The 23,006-nt window shown below is 39.0% G+C and overlaps 1 protein-coding gene across 1 annotated transcript in view; it reads left to right on the forward strand.

Annotated features, from left to right (window-relative positions):
• syt7a (synaptotagmin VIIa) overlaps positions 1 to 21,082 on the forward strand; it is a 715,758-nt gene extending 694,676 nt beyond the window's left edge. Inside the window, exons 12-14 of the mRNA XM_041196517.1 lie at positions 12,834 to 12,948; positions 15,771 to 15,970; positions 18,365 to 21,082. Coding sequence (XP_041052451.1) covers positions 12,834 to 12,948; positions 15,771 to 15,970; positions 18,365 to 18,469 — 420 coding nt within the window. The 3' untranslated portion in view covers positions 18,470 to 21,082. The remainder of the gene's footprint in view (positions 1 to 12,833; positions 12,949 to 15,770; positions 15,971 to 18,364) is intronic.
• The last annotated feature ends 1,924 nt before the right edge of the window (positions 21,083 to 23,006 follow it).

Genomic DNA, 23,006 nt, shown 5'->3' on the forward strand with positions numbered 1-23,006 from the left:
GGTTCCCTAGTATTTCTGAGAGATTTTCTGTATCCTCCTCCATGAAGACAGACATAAAGTAACTGTTTTGTATCTCAGCCTATTCTCCATTATAAAGTCTCCTGTCTTCGCTTGAAATGGACCCACATTTGTCCTTGCTAATCTTTTCCTTTTCACATACCTTAAGAAGCTTTCGCAGGTCCACCTTTATGTTACTCGCTAGCTTGTATTCATATTCTCTTTTCCCTTTCTTTATCAGTTTCTTGGTCATCCTTTGCTGCCAATCCTCAGGCTACCACTTTTTCTGGCAACCTTATAAGCCACTTCCTTTGATCTAACGCAATCTTTAACTTCTTTTGTTAGCCATGGTTGATTCACCTTTCCTCATGGGTTTTCATGTCTTAAAGGAATATATGTTTGTTGTAGACCATGTAATACTCCTTTAAACACTAGCCATCAAATCTCTTAATGTATTTTCCCAATCTACCATAGCCAAATTACCCCTCTTCCCTTCACAATTCCTGTTGTTTAAAATGATTTAAAACCCAAGTTTCAGAATGAACTACATCATTTTCAAACTTAATGTAAAACTCATCATACTATGGTCACTATTTCCAAATGGCTTCTTTACATCAAAGTTATTAATCAATCCTTTCCCATTAGATAATATTTAAGTGAATATTATGACACCAAACCACATAATGAGACATTAAAACAGCTGACCAAAGATTTAGACCACAAGGTAAGTTTTACGGACCATTTTAAGGAGAGAGAGAGAGTTAGAGAGGCAGAGATAGTTAGGTAGAGAATTCCAGAGCTTAGAGCCTAGGCAGATAATGGAATGGTCACCAGTAGTGTAATGATTAAAATCGAGGATGCACAAGGGGGTGAGATTGAAGGAGTGCAGAGCTCTTGAAGGCTTACAGGTCTGCAGGAAACTGTGGACATAGGGAGGAACAGACTTATTTATTTTGTCTGCACTCTGCCCAATGCTTGTATATATTCTCAGGGAATGGTGATCAGTGGGATATGACCATTGTGTAAGAATGGGTAAAGGTGTTTCACGAGAGAAACTCAACTGAGTTGCACACAAGAAAAGAAAAAAATAACACAAAATGAGCAGTATTTTCAGATTAAAAGGTTATAATTTGATTGCAAAATAGCTGCTGGGGTTTTGGAACCTAAAATGGGCTCTGAGTTTTGTGCATCATTCAAATTAAGTTCCAGGTCAATTAAACATTTGGAACAGATCAAATTAATTTTATTTATTTTAAATTACAAAATATTATCAATAAGAGAGAATGTCAGACTTGCGTTTAGATAGCACTTGCTGTGACCACAAGACATCTCAAAGTACTTTACAGCCAATGAAGTGCTTTTTTAGTACAATCACTATAATGTAGAAAAAGCAAGTAGCCAATTTGTGCACAGTAAGTTCTCACAAAAAAACAATGTGGTAATGACCAGATAATTTAATTTTTGTGATTTGATTGAGGGATAAATATCGCTCAGGACACTAGGGATGACTCCCCTGTTCTTCTTCAAGATAGTGCTGTGGGATCTTTCATACCAACCTAGGCAAGTAGATAGGGTGTCAGTTTATGGTCTCATCTGAAAGACAGCACCTTTCACTGTACTCCCTCAGTACTACACTAGAGTGCCCTGGAGTGGGACTTGAACCTGGAACCTATTGACTCTGAGGGAAAAGTGCTACCAACTGAGCCACAGCTGTCACAGTCTAAATTTCATAGAACATATGAACATACGAATTAGGAGCAGGAGTAGGCCACTCAGCCCTTTGAGCCTGTTCTGCCATTCAATAAGATCATGACTGATCTAATTTTAACCTTAACTTCACATTCCTGCTTACCCCCAATGACCTATCACCCCCTTGCTTATCAAGAATATATCTACTTCTGCCTTAAATATATTCAAAAACTTTGCCTCAACTTTTGAGGAAGAAAATTCCAAAGTCTCTCAACACTGAAAGAAAAAAAATTTCCTCAACTCTCCTTAAGTAGATGAATCCTTATTTTTAAACATTGGCCCCTAGTTTTAGATTCTCCCACAAGAGGAAATATCCTTTCCACATCCACTCTGTCAAGTCCCGTCAGGGTCTTTTATATTTCAATCAAGTCGCCTCTTACTCTTATAAACTCTAGTGGATACAAGCCTTGCCCATCCAACCTTTCTGCATAAGATAATCCAGGTATTAATCTGGCAAACCTTCTCTGAACTGCTTTTAATGCATTTAATCTTTCCTTAAATAAGGAGGCCAATACCGTACATAGTATTCCAGATGTGGTCTCACCAATGCCCTGTATAACTGAAGCATAAACTCCATACTCTTGTATTCAATTTCCCTTGCAGTAAATGATAACATTCTATTAGCTTTTCTAATTACTTGCTGAATCAGCATACTAACCTTTTGTGATTCATGCAATAGGACACCCAGATCCTTCTGAATCTCAGAGCTCTGCAATTTTTCACCATTTAGATAAAATGCTTCTTTTTTATTCATCCTGCCTCACATTTTCTCACATTATATTCCATTTACCAGGTCTTTGCCCACTTACCTAACTTATCTATATGCTTTTATCGCCTCCATGTTTCCTCTTCAAAACTTACTTACCTATGTAACTTGTGTCATCGGCAAATTTAACAACCATATCATCAGTCCCTTCATCTAAATAATTTATATAAATTGTAAGGAGTTGAGGCCCCAGCACTGATCCCTTTGGCACACCACATCATATCATGCCAACCAGAAAATGACCCATTAATGCCTACTAATTCCTGTTAGCTAGCCAATCTTCTACTCATGCCAATATATTACCCCCACATCATGAGCTTTTATTTTCTGCAATAAACTTTAATAAGGCACCTTATCAAATGCCTCCTGAAAATCTAAGTACAGTACATCCGTCGGATTCCCTTTATCCACAGCACATGTTACTTCTTCAAAGAACTCCAGTAAGTTGGTTAAACATAGTTTCCCTTTCACAAAAGCATGTTGACTCTGCCTGATTATCTTGAATTTATCTAAGTGCCCTGTTTTAATGTCTTTAATAATAACTTGTAACATTTTCCCTCTGACCAGATGTTAAGCTAACTGGCCTGTAGTTTCTCGCTTTCTGTCTCCCTCCCTTTTTGAATAAAGGAGTTACATTTGCTCTTTTCCAATCTAATGAACCTTCTCTGAATCTAGTGAATTTGGAAAATTAAAGCCAACGCAGCAACTATCTCACTCGCCACTTATTTTAAGACCATAGGATAGAATCCAACAGGACCCGGGGACTTGCCAGCCTCCAGTTCCAACAAGTTGCTCAGTACCACTTCTCTGGCGATTGTAATTTTCTTGAGTTCCTCCCTCCCTTCCAATTACTGATTGACAGCTATTTCTGGGATGTTACTTATATCCTCTATAGTGAAGAATGGTGCAAAATATCTGTTCAATTCATCCGCCATTCCTTTATTTTCCTTTATTAACTTCCCAGACTCACTTTCTATAGAACCAAAGCTCACTTTGTTAACATTTTTCTTTTTAAATGTCTGTAGAAACTTATACAATCTGTTTTTTTATTTCTATCTAGCTTTCTCTCGTTGCCTAATTTTTCCCCCCTCCTCATTAATCTTTTAGTCATTTTTTTCTTGCATTTTATATTCTGTCCAATCTTCTGACCTGCCACCCATCTTTATGCAATTATATGCTTTTTCTTTAAATTTGATGCTACCTTTAACTTTTTTTAGTTATCCACGGATGGTGGGTCTTCCCCTTGGAATTTTTCTCTCTCGATGGAATGTATCTGTATATTCTGAAATATCCCCTTAAATGTCTGCCATTACCTATCTATTGACCTTAAACTAAATTGCCAGTTCATTTTCATTAGCTCTGCTTTCATGCTCTCATAATTGCCCTTATTTAAGTTTAAAATACTAGCCTTAGACCCTTTCTTCTCTCCCTCAAACTGAATGTGAAATTCAATATCATATGATCATTACTACCAAGGGGCTCCTTCACTTTGAGGTCATTAATTAATCCTATCTCATTGCACAATATCAAGTCTAGTGTAGCCTGTTCCCTAGTTGGCTCCAGAACCTGCTGATCTAAGAAATTATCCTGAAAACATTCTATGAATTCATCATCTACTCTATCTTTGCCTATCTAATTATTTCAATCTATATATAGGTTGAAATCCCCCATGATAACCTCCCTATCTTTCTGACAAGCTCCTACTATTTCTTCTTTGATACCCCGTTCCACCATGTGATTACTGTTAGGAAGCCTGTTCACCACTCCTACAAGTGACTTCTTGCCCTTATCATTCCTCATCTCTACCAAATGGCTTCTACATTCTGGTTTCCTGAACTTAGGTCATCCCTCTCTATTGTACTAATGTTGTCTTTAATTACAAGAGTCCCCCCCTCCATCTTTTCCTATCTTCTTATCCTTCCCAAAAGTCACATACCCTTTCAGGTCCCAATCTGCCATCCTACAGCCATGTCTCTGAATTGGCTATTAGATCGTTCTTATAAATCTCTATTTGCACTCATTTCATTTGTTTTGTTTTAAATGCTACATGCATTCAGCTACAAAGCTTCAGGTTTTGTCCTTTTATTACTTTTGTAACCTCTAGCCTTTTATGTTGATTTACTTGTGCTCTCTGTCTCTTTCTGTCATGGTCTGCTTATTATTTCCCATATTAATATCTTTCTGTCTTGCCCTTGTCTACTCTTTGATATAGCACAGATGCCTACATTTGATCCCTTGACCCTATTATTTAGTTTAAAACTCTCTCTACTTTCCGAGTTATGCAGTTCGCAAGAACACTGGCCCTGGCATGTCCCAATGGCACAGCCCCCACTTCCCTCAGTACTGATGCCAGTGCCCCACAAACCAGAATCTACTTCTCCCACGCCAGCCTTTGAGCCACTTATTCATCTCTCTAATTTTATTTACTCTCTGCCAATTTGCATATGGCTGAGGTAATAATCCAGACATTATAACCTTTGAGGTTCCACTTTTTAATTTAGTGCCTAGTTCCTCATACTGATTATACTGAACTTCTTTCCTGGTTCTACCGATGTCGTTGATACCTACATAGACTATGAAAACTGGATCCTCCCCCTTCCGCTGCAAGTTCCTCTCCAGCCCTGAACAGATGTCCCAAGCCCTGGCATCGGGCGGGCAACGAAACCACCTGGACTCTTGGTATTTTCTGCAGAGAACAATGTCAATCCCCCTTACTATACTGTCCCTACTACCACTTAGTTACTTTTTGCTCCCCCAACCCAGAAGGGAAAAAACAGTTTGGACCAGTACTCTTGTTTGAACCAGTACTCTTATTTCCCAGTTGTTACTGGTGTTCCATTTTAAGGTATACAAGACCAGTTTGGATCAGTATTCTTATTGCCCAGTTTTCACGGTTTTTTCATCCTGAGAACTTGAATGGCTTCCTATACCACGGTGCCGTGGTCAGTTTGCTGATCCACCTTGCAGCCCCCACTCTCATCTAAATAAGCTGAGAGAACCTCAAACTTATTGGACAATTGCAGAGGCTCACACTCCTGCAAATGTGCCTGCTGGGTCCCCTTACCACAACCCCTCCTCCCCACCCTCCCCCCCGCCCCCCCACCAACCTCCCCTTCCTGATGTGTCACAGTGTCTGCAAGTTAGACTCCAGCTCAATGAGTCTGAGCCAAAGATCCTTGAGCCACAAACATTTGCTGTAGACGTGTTTGCCCTGGATCAAATCAGCATCCAAGAGTTCCCAAATGCTGCAGCCTTGATAAATTATCTGCCTGCCATCCTTAATGTGTTTTAATTAATTACTTAATTATATTGTTCACTTATTTATGTTCTTTTTTGATATATTTATAAACTTTACCACCAGTGTGTATACTATTTTAAACCTTAGGACTGGAACAGACCTTAACCCTCATTAGATACCCACCAAACAGCTAGCTCCTTTCCCTGTAGTAGAGTAAGAACCAAAAAGAAAGGTAGAAAAAGCAAAAGGAAATAAACACCTCTTTCCGCACCCCCCCCATCACTGAACTCCCCCACCCACCAAACTCTCAGGAATGCACTCAGTTCCTCAGCTGCACTCATTTGCCCAAATGTTCATAAAATTACATAGGAGAATTGACAATGCCACTTAACTCTCTGTTTACTCGCACTTCAATTGAAATAAAATACATCAGAAGAATTCAAATAATTCTGACTAATATTCCAAACATTAGTCTTCAAACTACATTACTCTAACAAATTGCATTAGTTATTGAAAAAACATTACTCAATCTAGTTTGTATGCAGTACAAAACTTTGACAGTACGGGATGATAGCAGATTTCAGGAGGGTTGGTTAAGTAAGCAGCTGCATGGCAGGTGCAGTTTAATATGGATGTGGGTGAAGTGATGCACTTTAGTGGAAAGACATGGAGAGGCAGTAAATCTTAACTATTATTTTGAGGGTGTGCATACTCATTAATCTTTGAGAGTGGCAGGACATGTTGATAAGGTGTTTAAGAGTGCATATGGAATACTTGACATTGTAAATAGGGAATTTTCAAACAAGGAAGTCATGCTAACTCTTACAGATATCTGACTAGGCCTTGACTGGAGTAGTGTGTACAATTCTGGGAACCACACTTTAGAAAGGATGTCAAAGCCCTGGAGAAAATACAGAGAAGATTTACAGGATCATCCCAGGACTAAGGGAGTTCAGTTATGTAGAGAGATTGGAGGAGCTGTGATTGTTCGTCTTAGAGCAGAGAAGGTTAATGGGGGAACTTAATGGAATATTCAAAATTATGAGAGGCTTTGATAGAGAATCTAGGCAGAAACCATTCCTTGGTCAACTGGATCATAAATTTAATATGATTGGCAAAAAAAACTAGAGAAATTTCTTCACACGGTTGGCAAGCTCTGGATGCACTACCTCTGAGCGTGGTGGAATCATTTTCCATCGGAATTTTAAAAAGGCAATTGGGCATATTCTTGAAGGAGACTCGCTTTCAGAGTTACATGAAAAAGCTAGGGTGTGGGACTAAGCTAGACAGCTCTTTCACAAGCCAGCACAAATGTGACAGGCAAATGGCTGGCTCCTGTGCTATAAGATTCCATAAGAAATTAGCTTGGAGTGTCTTTTCTGGGCATTCTCAAGTTGTCCCTTTGTACAGATGCATTATGATGTTACTACTCAGTGTTATTTTTGACTGGAATAACATATGATTCTAATATGCTTGAAAATGCATCAAATAGATCATAAAATTTTCTTTGGGGCATGTACCCTAATACAACACGCCCAAATACTGGATGACTGGATAGAGTCATAGAGGTCTATAGCACAGAAAAAGGCCCATCGAGTCTGCGCCAGTCAAACGTAAGTTATTGCAATGGATACTTAACCTGATTTACCAAGAACCCAGACTTGAAAAATCAAATGGAAATGCTCAATTGCATTTGAGCTAGATTATGCAAAAGTATTTGTGGGTACTGGGAATGTGGATGATCAAGGTATCACTATAAAAGGAATGTCCACAAAATACCAGGCAATCTTTGACTGTTCATCATGATTTGATTCATACTTGTAAGCCCTCTGTAGCATCAGAGAGCTAGTGCAACTTCATACCGAAGTGATGCCTGTAATGCACTGCTTGAAAATTGTGAGCAGCTTATCCTGCACAACCACCTATGCAAAGTTATGACTTCTCCACTGCATTTTAGTCTACAATCTGTCATTCCTGCTGAAAATTTGTAACTTTAAATTTGTTTTATTTTTGGGAAATTAGGGGTGAATAACAAATGCTGGTCTTGAGTGATGTACACATCCCATGAAAGAATAAAAAAAGAAAGCAATCAAGGACACACATGTTATAGTTGATTCATTAACTAGACTCCATGAATGAACACAGTTTTCCTTTATTTAACACTAGAATGATTTCCTTCCATTCACATCAGTGGTAATTGTCCCAGGGGAGTTTAGCACTGACTCACCTATTGAGAAATGTTTTCTTCTCAATTCACTTCTCAAGGTCTATGCAGATTATTAGTAAACAGAATCTTGACTGTGACAGGTAGAAAGTGTCAAAGATGAAAGCAAATGATACAATCTTCACCTTGCCAAATGTTTGATCACTTTCTGTCAAGCTTTCAAGTTTAGGAAGGTAAACTATAAAGAATGTGAATATTAAGAAATCATTTGTGGATTGTTAAGAAAAATGTTGCCTTTACCTGACATCCTCTTTGAACATTTCTTTCACACTGGTTGCTGATGAGACGCTCACCATCTGCCTTGAACTGAACTCAGAGATCAAACTTTGAAAATTACTGTTCAGACTTTTGAAGTGCAAAGTGGGTAGAAAATTGAGAATATTTTTAGAAACCGGTGATGGATAGACAGCAGAAGGCATCAGTCACACTTGCCGCTCATTCAACACCTTCATATGCCTTGACTTTAGAATGGATGGTTGTTATTTGTGGCACCCTCATAACAAAAAAATAAATAAAATACCCCCTTCTGTATGCCACTCAGTCTTCTGTTAAAGCTATTTTGTCTGGACTCTATTACTGAGGCCACTATAAGCAACATGCATAATGTCACTATTGAAGACAAAAGGTTACTTGCCCATCCTTCCAACTAGCTATGTACCAGTACTAAGTGAACTTCTCAATCTTATGCACTCACCCTAATCGCTGTTATCACTTGAGCTGAGGTTAGGGATAAGGTTTGAGGATAGAAGAAAGAAAAATGAATTGGCATGAATAGAACTTTGGAGAAAAAACTTTTTTTATTTATTCATTCTTTGGATGTTGGTGTCGCTGGCTAGGCCAGCATTTGTTGCCTATCCCTAATTGTCCTTGAGAAGGTGATGGTGAGCTGCCTTCTTCAGTCCATGTGGTGTAGGTACACCCATAATGCTGTTGGGGATGAGCTCCAGTATTTTGACCCAGCAACAGTGAAGGAACAGCGATATATTTCCAAGTCAGGGTGGTGAGTGGCTTGGAGGGGAACTTCCAGGTGGTGGTGTTCCCTTGTATCTGCTGCTCTTGTCCTTCTGGATGGTAATGGTCGTGGGTTTGAAAGGTGCTGACCAAGGAACCTTGGTGAATTCTTGCAGTGCATCTTGTAGATGGTACACACTGCTGCACCGTGCGTCAGTGATGGAGGGAGTGAATATTTAAAGTTTTGGATGGGCTGCCAATCGAGCAGGCTGCTTTGTCCTGGATGATGTCCAGCTTCTTGAGTGTTGTTAGAGCTGCACTCATCTAGACAAGGGGAGAGTATTATCACACTCCTGGCTTGTGCCTTGTAGATGGTGGACAGGCTTTGGGGAGTTGGGAGGTGCCTGTTCTTGTAGCCACAGTATTTATATGGCTAGTCCAGTTCAGTTTCTGGTCAATGTGAAGAACTGTACAATTCTAATTGTTGACTGAAAATAATTCAGTTTAATATTATAGCCCATGCTGCTGAACTTTGACTATTGCATTTCACTAATATTTTTATAGTACTAAAAGTTTTAGAGCCAGAATTTGGCTACTGAGACAGATAGCTTGAGTCAGGAAATGTCCCGACTCACCATACCTGCATCAATAAATGTGCCCCGAAACATACAATTTTTGCTCTGGGGGCAGATGCGGGATGTAGCGGGCCCATCAAAACTGGAAGTAGACCATCAGCAGCCACAACGGTGGGTGAGTGCAGAGATGGGCTGAAGGCCCACCTTTGGTTCTATTCCCAGTTCTATTAGAAGGTTTTAGCCCTTTCGTCCTCACCCCTCATACTCCCTCAAACCCCCACCCACCCTCTCTCCATGGCCTCTTATACCTTCCATGCCAACTCATACCCCCCCCAACCACTCCCCTTGTCCCTTATATTCCACATGCCAACTCATGCCACACAGCCACTCCCATGACCCCTCATACTATCCATGCCAACTTAATGTGAAGTCATGTCCCTTTCATGGCCATTCACCAAGTAGGCACTATGTACATAACCAAGAGTCATATAATAAATTTGGCAAGTGGAACCACTGAGAATAAAAAGCACCCATGCCCGAATCTTCTTTTGAAAAAAACTGCTGTTCTTACAACCCTTAAAAATGTGCCAATCAGGCAGACCATTAAAGTCTCATAACAGAGGTTTCAATCATTTCGCACCTCTTAATCTTGTCCAAATAAACATTAAGACATTAACCAAAGAGATCACAGAAAGAACAACTTATTATAACCACTAAAGTATATCAATCACACAAAGTCAACAATTCACTTCTGTTATCAAAATAGAAACCCCTGCTGAGCTAATGCTTTTATTGGTCTGTGCTCATTATGAGCTGAGGTAGAGGCTAGTAGATGCCTACCGCCGCAATGGAACTGGCCAAGTTGGGAGAGCAAGGTGTAGGCTCGATATCCTTATCATGCACCACTGAAAATTGAAGATGCTAGGAATGGAGGCGGGAATCCTGGAAACTGGTCCACCCTTTCTTAGTCTTTTTGGGTTCCAAAAAATTCAGGCATTTGTGCTTACAAAAATCCATGTAACTTTTCATCCTGTTCCTAACTAGGTTTCCTTTTTAATATTGATTGTTCTTGATCAGCCTTTGAGTATATAACCTGGTGAAGCACTAAGAGAGTGCTGTATTGTTGGCTGTGACATTCTTTGGATGAAATGCTAAACCAAAGCCTTACCTGTTTGTACAGGTAAATGTTACAAATCCCATGGTTCTATTAATAGGGAAGAGTGCTCTCTGTCTCTTTGTCTTAGTCAATATTTCTCTCTTAATTAATAGCATCAAAAAAATTAAGTGCTCATTTATTTCATTTCTATCTTTTCTGGCGCAAAATGCTTCTCATTTTGGCCTACATAACAGCAATCCTTGGACTGTATGGAATGCTTTTAGATATTTAGATGTGTTAATGTCAAGGAATTTTCTTATTAGTCTACGAAAGAACTTAATTTCTTCTAATTTCTGGACCGTCAAAGTTTTTTTTAAATTTGGTTTTCATGTCTAGCTCTGTGAATGTTGGTTAAATTGCATGAGCTGCTAACATTTATACTATATCTTCCTTTCAGCAATTGAATGACTAGGTCATTACCCCTTTCAATCTTTTTCTCACCTGTGAAAATAGATTTAATTCTCACTTCCACACTGAGACTGTAATAACTCAAGGCACCTATAGCAGACTTTGCTTCTGGTTATCCCTCTGGTAAAGAAATCAGATGCCTTTCCCCTCAATATAAAATTCCCTTTCATACGTCATTCTTCACTTGGCTGATAATACTGTCACTTCTGGGTCAGAAATTGATTTTGAGCCACACACCAGAACTCCTGCTCAAAATCTAGGCTGGGGCTTCAGCTTAGCACTGAATGAGTGTTTCAATGTTGGAGGAGCTGTAATTCATGCTCTCATATTTGCTGGTTTGATGATGTTGCAGATCTCTTTCGCTAATTGAAAAATGGGCAAGTCAGCGAGCTTGCAGTGATTATAATAAAGTTGTTTTAACCCTTTACCATGGATATCACTATTCACCAATGATACAAAATGCACTATGTTCATATGTTCATATCTAGTCATTGGTGTCCACTGTGAGAAGCAGCCTGAAAATAAAATCCCCAGGAAGTTTAGAATATAAATTTTTCCCCAGTGTAATGGATAGCTGCTTGCAAAATTCAAACCTTGGCTCAGGATTCTGATAACAGATATAACCTGCTATAGCATAGCTTTAAAGAATTATAACATCTTAATTTCTAGCAATGGGGTCCTCAGTTGTGGCTGACCTAACAACGTACGAATAGCTAGTATTTATGAATCAAGCAGAATTTATTAAGCAAGATATTACATATACGTAACAAAAAACAATGAAGGCAACATGAAAGTTTCTTAAACCTCAAGGTCCTAGGATACGTCGAGGGCTGCCAGCACAGGTGATGCCTTTCCTCGTCTGTCTCTGAAGTGGCCTCAGAAGAATCATACCACAGAAGCATTGCTAAAACTGTGCCAAAGAAGACTTTGATTTTACAACTTTTATCCCTACTACTGACTGTTCCTCATCCACTATTTGGAAATAGTCTAAATTACCCTCTCACATTGGCTTAGGGTGTCACCCCACCTCTGCAACTAGAGTCATGTAGACTGAAGACAGATGCCTATCCCTTATTCCCTGGTCCTCCAGAGGAACGTTCCATTGTGAACAAGCAACACATCCTTATAGATACAATGTTACATCCTTATCAATAATACAACCTATTGTAAACAATTCACATCAACATATTTTAACCCATTTTCATGGAAACTAAAGCCATTAAGAAAAACGTTAATAGCACTTCGTACCACAATGTCAAGAAAGGAAGGTTTTCCTCTAATATAGATGTTCAGCCCTACAGATACAGTTATTCAATGAAGGTATTTAGTGAACCAAAACCTAATAAAACACATGGATCATGTTTAAAGATAAAGCGTTATATGGAGTTCAAGCTGGTGAGCTCAAAACGTTTGGTTATTTCTTCAAAGCTGACAAAGAAGCCCTCAATTGTGCAGCGTAATTAAAACAAAATACAATTCCTTGAACCCAGACTTTATGGTAGTTTTCCAGTAATTAAGTCATCAACATCAATTCCTCCTTAACTGTTAATTGTCCCACTAGCAGAAGTTCAAACTCTTTAAAAGGTGGTCAAGATAAAATCCATAAATTTTACTTCACACCAACATAGGACCCTAAAAATTAGTAGTATTATCAAAATCTTACACTGGGTGCCTGGATAAATGTTTTAACTGCTTCCAGGAATCCCTTGTCCCATAGGTAATTCAGAAGTGACTCTGAATAAGAATAACTTGATTCTATATTATTTCAGGGGAGTCGAGGAGAACTTCTCTTGTCATTGTGTTATAATCCAACTGCCAATACAATCACTGTGAACATTATAAAGGCGAGGAATTTGAAAGCCATGGACATAGGAGGTACATCAGGTAGGTGGAAGGTATTTACATTGAATATTATGTACTGAGTTTCAATGGTAAATAGAATGTATTGTCCCATTGTGACCAATTGTTGTGTACTTTATTATGATCATATAAAATACAGTTTAGTTTCAATTCATCATAACTTCACCAGTATAGATCTAGCGGGTGTATTTGCCAGTAAGATATGAATGTACAAAGTGGAACTGGTTGGATTTTACAGTTTCCAGCAGGGTAAGGGAGACAGAACGGTAAGTGCGTGGTCAGCTCGCTCTCACCCCACCATTTCAGCACATTGAATCAAATGTTGGCCAGCCAATTCATGGCCCGCCGATAGGAATGCTGGCCAGTTAGAGTTGTGAAGGGGGCTTCAATCATAATTGCACATCTAGAGTGGGATATCTGACAGGAGAGGGTTTAGGCCGTGAACTGAGAGCCAGTTTGGCAACCAATTTAAAGGCCCCCTTCCCTCTCCCTTAATTGTTATGTCAACCTACAAATCCTGAACAAGTAAAGTCTACAAACAGCCAAATGCTGCCACTTTCAGCAGCTACATGCAGCCATGATCCCATTTGCAGGGTTTTTCATTTGCCCTTGTGGCACCTCCTCATACCTGACGTAATTCACACCCAATATTTCTCCTATGCGACTAGCAAAAAATAGAATGGGCAGCAAAAAATTACATTTAATTGTTCTTTTTTTAAAATAAGCTTAATAGCTTGTTAGTTGTTTTTCAAAAGGATGAGTGGGCTTCCGTTTTTGGCACACTCACCTTCCATATTATCGGACTCTGGCGGGATGACATCGGATTACTGACTTGATGCCTTCACGCCATTTTCACATAAGCGTAGGTTGTTGGGGGCAGTGATGGCCCACCCAATTTGTGGCTGTAAAATCCAGTTCATTATATAATAATGCAGGAAGTAAATCATTTATAATTTAACAGAAATGGGAGGATATTTTAAATAAATCTAGATAAATATTGTGCATAAAGTTGAGGAAAGTCAATTCTGGAAATGAAATATTTCCCAATTGTTGAGATGAATAGTTTGCATCAGACACACTTGGGTGAAATATTCACCATCCAAATGCTGGAGTAAAATTCCTATTGTACTGCTAGTACAACAGTGCAAAACTTAGCTGGTTCAAGAGTAAAGGCAGCATTAAGGCTACAACACATGGAGTGAAATAAGGGGAAGATGATGCCAATCGTGATACATTGGAAGTGGGGAACACTCCTGTTTCTCTTGAATTAACAGCAACAGAGGAACAGGATCAGACCATTGGGCTCCTCGACCTGTTAATTATGTGAGATCATGGCCGATCTATCTCTTAGCTTCATCTGGCCACCTCAGTTTGATACCTTTGCCTATCAAAAATTTATCAATCTCAGAATTCGAAATTTTGGCTACCATCTGTGAAGAAGAGCGTTCTGGTATCACTGCTGAACAACATAACTCTAATTACAAGGTTTTCTCCTTTGTCCGGACTCCCCATCAGTGGAAGTAGTTTCTCACTATTTAACTCCTTTAGTCATCATAAACATTTGAGTTAAAATAATGAATATTAAACGTTTTTTTGTTGCCAGCAGCTGCTTAAGCTGTCGTGGTCACTGAAGAATCAGGCATGGATCAAATACTAGGTTCCTCAGTATCCAGTTTCCTCAGAGTGATCCCAAAGTAGGTGCTAGGCCCCATATTTATGTATATAAAGAGCGTAATACTATTTTAGGCGGCCAATACCTGCTACCTGCAAAATAGCTCCACAATTGAGTCCTTCAGAAATCCTTTGGACCTGGGCTGATGGAGCATGTTCCGCCTGTTTTACGCTCTTTAGATTTGCATAATGAGATCAGATTTCTACCACAATATGTCCTGACCCCAATCTAATGACATGACTCCCCTGTATTGCACCTTGAGCACTGCATGTCCTAGTCTTGTTTCCAAGGCACATACATATTGGAAGTTCTTGTGTAAGGTCTGGAAGGTGATCTATCCTGTTAGAAGACTGAGTTGTGAGGAAATGCTGGAGAATGTTGGGTGCTTCAGTCTGGAAAGATGATACTTGGGAGAGGACCTTTGTATAAGGTTAATAATATCCTTTATAAATGCCATAGCAAGGTAAATCTGGAATGACTTCAAGTTGAATGGGGAAATTGGACAAGAGGGCAGATGTTTGAACTTTCAAAGGAAAACATAAGGTGACATCAGGAAGATTTTCATGCAAAGAATGACCAATACTTGGATTGGACTTCAGGGTGGAGTAGCAGAGGGGAACACTTTAGCATCTAATTGAGAGTTGGATTGATTAATTAAACATGAGGGAGCTTTGGATTTTTCCAGGCAGCTAGCCTTTCTCATTATTATTTTTCTTGTGATTTGCCATGCTTATGGCCTGAGTGACGTACTGATCTAGTGTCAATTAATGCTGAATTACAAACAGCTCTTTATTGTTTGTGGTCATTTGGGACTGAGTTGAAATAGTCTAAATTCATTGCTGCTAGACTGTTTAACAAATGGCAGTGAACATAGGCAATCCTCTTATTAATCTCAATTGAGTTTGACCCTAGGCCCCAAATGTGAAAGAAAGGTTTCTTTACATTCATTAATATAATTGGATGCAGTTTTCATTTATGAAAAAGTGAGGGACTTGGGCTGCTCTGATTTTGAAGAAGTTTCCTCAATATCGTGTTAATACCTGTTTGTTTTCTTCAATTGATATATCAAGAAGGCAACATTAGTAATCAATATAGATGCCATGTATTAACCATGACCATGTTAAATAATTCGGACTAATTGTTTTTATGTCCTGTATGGTTGCCTTCCTTGCAGATCCATACGTCAAAGTTTGGCTCATGTACAAAGACAAGAAAGTGGAGAAGAAGAAGACAGTTGTGATGAAGAGGTGTTTAAACCCCATCTTTAATGAGTCTTTTGTGTTTGACGTACCGACAGAGATATTGCGAGAGACGACTATTATAATCACTGTGATGGATAAAGACAAGTTGAGCAGAAACGATGTTATTGGAAAGGTTTGTACAAAATACCAGTTGATGTTAACTATAGCATTCTCGTAACACCGTTTGAAGACTGACATCATGCGCTTGGCTTCTTGTAAAGTGGGTAAATTTATCCAGTGAGCTGTTTCTCAACTCCACAGTGAGAAGGCCATTGGTATCCCTGAGCCAGTCTGGGTCATTTCAATATGACCAATTTGACTACAGTTTATTAAACAACATAATTTGTTAGTCCTTCTGTTGTAAATTGGAACATTCTGGGCTGTTGAGGACATCAAAATGGGGAACTTGATCATAACTACAAATAAGCATGGGAAATGATTCCAGTTTCCAGCATCAAAATCACTGTCATCACTCCATTCTCAAAAAAAATCCATCCTTGAGCCCTCAGGCCTTGCAATTTACTGTCCCATCTCCAAACTTTCTTCCCCCCCCCACCCCCCCAGAGTTCTTGAATGTGTTGTCATCTTCAAATCATGTGACCATTTTTCTACAATAATATATTTAAATCTCTCCAATAAGGTTTACATTCATGTCACAGCACCAAAACAGCCACAAGTGACATTATCGGTGACCACAATGCATTTTTGTTTACTTGGTCTCCTCTACCTGCAACATTTCACCTGTTGACCATCCATTCCTCTTCATACATTTCCCCTGTTGATTAGCTTAGTGGGGTTGCCCTTGCTTGGTTCCATTGTTAGATGTACCTATATCTATATAATGCTATTAGTTTCTGTTTCCATTCCCTCACTGTTAACTCTGTGGTCTTTATTTTAATATTTGTTCATGTGATGTGGGGGTCACTGGCTAAGACAGCGTTCATTACCCATCCCTAATTGCCCTTGAGAAGGCGGTGGCAAGCTGCCTTGGCTCCTGCCTCTTTTTCATTTATGTTTTGCCCTTGTGACATCATTCGAAGAAATGGATCATCTTCCACATGTACACTGATGAACCCAGCTCTACCTCTCCACTGCCTCTGCATTGTCAGAGTACTTGTCTAGTCTTGGATGAGCCACCATTAGCTGCAGTTCAACATCGGAAGACTGATTCCATCCCTCTCCCCAGCTACTGTCTTTGGCTGAACCATTCTATTTGCATTTTCAGCACCCTATTCAGCTCCAAACTGAGCTTTTGAACCCACGTACTTTTTATCATAAAGAAACAATTAATTCCACTTCCACCTCTGCCTTAGCTCATCTGCCACTGAAGCCTTTATCCATGTCTTTTGTCACCATCAAACTCATTGATGTTGTACTTGACAGCCTCCCATCCTCCGCCATCCATAGATTTCAACTTATCCATAAAACTGCTGCCCTACCCTATTCCATACCAAGTCCTGTTGACCTAACAACTCTATCAATGATACTGTATACCAACCTACACAGCAATGAGATGTCTGAATGATCTATTTCAGTAATGTTGACTCAGGGATGAATACAGGCACTGACAGAAGTGCCATGCAATCTTTTACTCCCACCTGAGAGGGTGAAGGAACCCCACAGACAGCACCTCCACAATTCTAGCACTGCCTCAGTACTGCACTAGTCTAGATTATGTGCTCAACCAGATTGGGAAGAGCACACAATCTTCTGCCTCGGAGTCAAGGCTGCTACCACTGAGCCAAGAGTGACAACTGTGAAACAAATTTGGAGGTGGGCACACCAAGCATTCACAGCAATATTAGAAGCCCTTTATTGAGGAAGAGCATGCAGCTAACAGATGATGAATGGCAGGAAATTATGGCTTTCCAGTCAAATTCAGGAGAGATGAGAAGCCTGTAAAACAAAATTGAAAGTCACATTTCCTCATATGAAAAGGAGGAAAGCAATCTTTTTTAATGCTGCTGCTTTGACTTTTAAAAAGACATGTAATTTTCTAAAGTTCAGCTTTCAGTTTAGTCAGGAAAGAGGGTTATACAGAAATATCTTTGACATTTGATTTAACACTGGTCTAATTTTATATGTTCCAGTTTAGAATGGTCTGGCCACAAATTCATGTAAGGTTTACTAACTTGGTGTTTATTTTACATGAAAACAACTTTGAATTCATAGGGATTAATAACAATGTGTGCAGTAACAGTTAGAACTAAGCAACCCTTTCCATCCACAAAATGAACACCTTGAATGTGAGTAGCAACCTTGCATGACTTTGATGTCTGATTTCCATTGGCTCTTGATCAGTAAAATGGGCTAATTATCCTGCATTTTTCTGTAGAAAGAGAATACGTGTCAGGGCCACCTCTGGTCTCTCTCTTCAGTCGAGAAACTCAATAATGGTTGCCTTACTGTTGCCTCAAGTAGGATCTCGCAGCATGTGGGATGTTTCTCTATGTTTTCAGCAAATAAGGAACAAATTTAAAACTTAACCAAATGACTTGCTGTTTAACAATGGTTCTTGCCTCCCCAGATATACTTGTCTTGGAAGAGTGGACCCGGAGAAGTCAAGCATTGGAAGGATATGATTGGGCGGCCACGACATGCTGTGGCTCAGTGGCATCAGCTCAAGGCATGATTATTCACCAAATCAAAACAGAGGGAAAAGCAAGACATAAGACGAAAAGAAACATCTGATTAACCTTGACATTTTAAGTATGCACAATGAAGCACTTGGACTGAAGTCATGGATCACTCAGTCAACACTCTGGGAGCCCAGCAGCCAATCCATATGCCATGGACTGAATAGCATTGAGCTGCCAACAACATTTTTTTAGTCAGGAGGTCATATCCACCCAGTGCTTCAACACTCCTCCCCACCCCCCTAAAAACCCCGACATATTTTGGTAGTGGCACAATTCATTCTCTGTGTCTGAGGAGTCTGTGGCCAGTTGTCACGTGGCTTAGATTTTAGTTTTTATTTTCCTGTGACAAAAAAAAGCATACCGTTCTTCCAGTAGTAAAGGAAGTCGCTGCATCAAAAAAAAACTTGTACTTTTTTCCGGAATGAGCTGACATTTGTAGTGTTCCGGTGCAGGTGTAGATGCTAGCGGTTCTAAAGACGCCCGTTTCACTTATCTCAGTCAAAGTAGTGAGGGGGAGGGAAAAACGAGAAAAGCAGGAACTTAAAATCTGTGCGCGTCTGTGTGTGTGTGTTTGTGTGTCTGTAACTATATAAAGTGTGTTTTTGTGCACACAAAATAAGTACTCAGCCATGCCCTTAATGCATGGGTGATTTTCTCTGCACTTTTTAAAATGCACAGTTTGGTTATGAAAAATAAGATATTAATGGATTTTGGATTTTTAGAGGTGGTTTTTAAGTGGACAATGTCTGGTTTACACAGTATTTTAACTTGGTTCTTCTTTATGCAGGGCTAACAGAACTCCTATACTGGAACAAGCAAAAACCGCAAAGGATTTCCATGCAGAAAATCCTATAGTGTTGCATACAGTATTGGCCAAAAATTCCAAAAGACAATTGATCTCAATTTTAAAATATTGTATTAAAATTCCTATAAATTTCCTCTAAAGTAACACCGTAGGTCATTTCCATGCAAACCCTGTGCAGTTTTACATTATAATCAGGTATATGTAAAATAATATTGTTTTGCAGTAAACAAAATGGCCATAATTGGATATTTGGCACAGTTTAATTGGTGTGGGGGCCTTAAGGGCACTGACCACAGATCTAGAGTTCTTGAAAAATATAGAATTCCCTTGCCTCATTTATTACCTGTTGTCAAAATGACCTTATCGCAGTCACTAATAGGGGTAGATTTAGAATGAGACCCAGTTTTGCAACCTAGGGAGCGTGAGACTTGTATGATAACATGATATTTAGTATTACATCTTATGAGACCATAATGATTAATTGCAACTTACGTATAAAGAAAGAATGTGTGTCATTCACATGAGACATCATGTCAGCATAATAAAAGTGAATACTAGGGAATTACATGAGGCGCTAGTACATGGGTCACAGACATTGGATTTTCAATTTAAGCCATGATATTATAGGGTGATGACAGACAGAGGGCAAGTCAAGGGAAAGTGGGCAAATTGGAGACTCTTTGCTCAGCTACTATTACTGGCCTGCTTACAGAGCAACTTTTCAAACAGTATGGAATCTGAAGTAGAGATTATCATTACTCTCTCTCCTTTTTCCATTCTTTTTTGTGAATTTTTGTTCTCCATAACATGAGTGTTTTAGCGCTGAGGAACGTAAAGTCTTTCATTGGCATCGAGGTGCTGGGCAGACATAGTATATCCTCAACTGTACCAAGTAACCACAGCAAAAAAAAAATGTCCAGAATTTGTGGAATCACATTGGCATGTTCACTGAGGGAGTCCTTGTTGTGAACTCTGTGAGATTGCCAATTTGCTACTCCAAATTATAGGAAATTTTGTGCTATGATCTCATTCCAATAAGATAAAGACTGCCTAAACTCGCTTCACATTGGACCCTTAAGTGAGCAGATAGGGAAAACTTTTATCCTATCACTCTGAACTTTATTTCAACCCAGGATCTATGTTGAAGGGCCAACATTTAATTCACTGCATTACTCATTTCCCTTTGCTGGACTTTTTTTTAAGTCACTACATTGACTCACTGGCCAGAATTCTCCAGCCCCTTGCACCGGTCCCACCGAAGTGAACGGAGATTTCAATGACTCGTAGGCTCCGCCACGGGGGACTGGAAAATTCTGGCCACTCAATCTAGTTGTGGTTTCATTAAATTTGTTATGAAAGGTTAAGTCTTCTGATTGCCCATTCCTGAAATGGAACCTCATCTATCAGAGTGCATATTGGGAAAATGCGAACATACAAACCATGATTTTCCATTCATTCTTTATAATGGTCAAAAGATTCGTGATACATGTTGATATCAAGTTCCTCTAGATGAAGTTTTGTTTCAGGACTACAAATGCAGAAAACTTACCCTCTAGCTTCATAATGTTAGTTTTCACCTTGCTTTGGGGAAGCTTCAAATGGTGTTGACCATCCCAATCCATTAAATTTCCACCCTTCATAATCAAAAAAGTACCTCTATTTTCACTGAATGCTCTTTAATACAGGTTAATACTGTCTATCAAAGTTCCAGTTAGCAATCCCACATCTTCAATGTGCCATTTCTGGATATGTAATAGATTTTATGTTTAAAAATAGATTTTAATAAAAGGCAGAAAGCTCACGATGTGTCCTGATTTTCACTCCACAAGCTAACCTACCAGCCCCTGTTGGGAACTAGTAATTCAGAGTCATATAGCTCATTGTGTTCTTGCACACTGTAACAGACAGAGGGAAATTGGACTGAGTGTAGCCTGGTTTTCCAATAGGGCATCTGTTTGACAGATTCCAGTGGTGTCATTGGCCTTCACTTCTAGACAAATTAGACTCCACAGCAAACAGTAGCACCTTGGGGAGGGAAATAAATAAAGCTATTTGTTAATGAATATCAACAAATGTTCTGGGAAGATTTCAGAAAAAACCTAGAAAGATCCAAACAAATTCAAGGATGAGAAAAAGACAAACAATTCACCAAAGTTCATCTATCTAGTATCACAGTTCTGGTTGCCATGCAACAAAAGGGGATCTTCTGTCTACACTGCCCAATGTTTGAGATTCAATAAACTTTCCAAGAAGAGCGAGAAGAGCAATAACAGTAATTTGAGGCATGGGAAGAGCAAGGTGAGAGGTACAAGAAGTTTAGTCCCTGTAGCCTAGAGAAAAGAAAATTGAGGGGGAACCTTGTTGAACTGTGTAATGTGTTAATAGGTTATAGGTTGTTTGCTCCCAGCAAACAACTAGATTTTAAATGTCCCAAAGGTTGTATCTCTACTATTCTACCTAATAGATTGTTCGCAACATTTATCACCCTTTGTGTGAAGATCTCTCTGCCATCTATTTTAAACACTTTTTTTCACTGGTTTTTTTATGATCGCTGCTCTCACTAGGTTACGTATTTAAAACTAATATTCAGGATTTTCCTCAACTAAGCCTCCTGTGTAATTACTCTTCAATTATCTTCTCTTAAGGATTTAGTCATTGAGCTTTTAAAACATTTCCTCATTTCCCCATCCAAATGTGGAATCATTCTTACTGGTCTCATCACCAATGCTGCATTTTTCTTTAATAATGTGACAACAAGGATTATAGTTTTGTAATGCCCTATCAATAATGCATGAACAATGTTACATCATTTAGTAATGTAATAGTGTACTAATACTAAGGTATTCCATAGTCACTCTTCAGATGTTTTTGGCAGCAACTCAAAAGGTAAATCTTCAATGGTTAATTTTCACTGAACCTTTGATATCTTAATCGTTAGGAGTTGCTTAATCATTACAAGTTTTCATCAATATCTACAGGTCTCTTAAATTGTCACATTTATTAATGTTTTTCATCATTGCATTTGAGATTTCAATGTTAAGTGTACTTTGAAAACAATTACATTTTAATCGATAATTAACTATCCTTCATCACAGTAATTGATCCCTACTTTGTAAACCAGACAAGAGTACTATATTAAGTTGCAGTAAGATTGAAAAGATGAGTTCAAATGCTTGTACTGAGTTAAATAACATAAATTATGCAACAGGAGCAAAAGCCCAGTCGATTGAGTCTATCCCTTACAGCAAGTTCTATATGGGCTCAGTCCAAATTATTGGATATGCTGAAAGGAATGGGTAAAACTTTCAAGAAGAGAAAACTGCGAAAATATTTCGACTCCTTCCCACAAGAGACAATTTAGTGAAACTCTAGGTCATTAGTCCAACAATTTTACTTTAGTCTCTTTTCAAGTGATACTCCTGTGGTCACAACATGACTGAAACCATAGTCTTTCTATGTCGTATTTGATCATTTATGGTGGCTACTTAATCTTCAAATCCTATTCCTAGCCAAACCTTCACCTAATTCTCATTATAAAGGTGCTGGTCAGCACAGGCTGTCACCAAAATTAATTAGTCCCATTTCCAAAAGCTGTTGCTCTGTAAGGCAAAATATTTTATTCAGTTGTTTTATTTGAGGCTTGAAATGTTTTGAGAATCCATAATATTGTTATATCCAGGTGTGAACTGGCCTTACGGAAATCTGGAGATTTGCCAAGCATCCAC

Source organism: Carcharodon carcharias, chromosome 10 (assembly GCF_017639515.1).
Source record: "Carcharodon carcharias isolate sCarCar2 chromosome 10, sCarCar2.pri, whole genome shotgun sequence".
NCBI lineage: Eukaryota > Metazoa > Chordata > Chondrichthyes > Lamniformes > Lamnidae > Carcharodon > Carcharodon carcharias.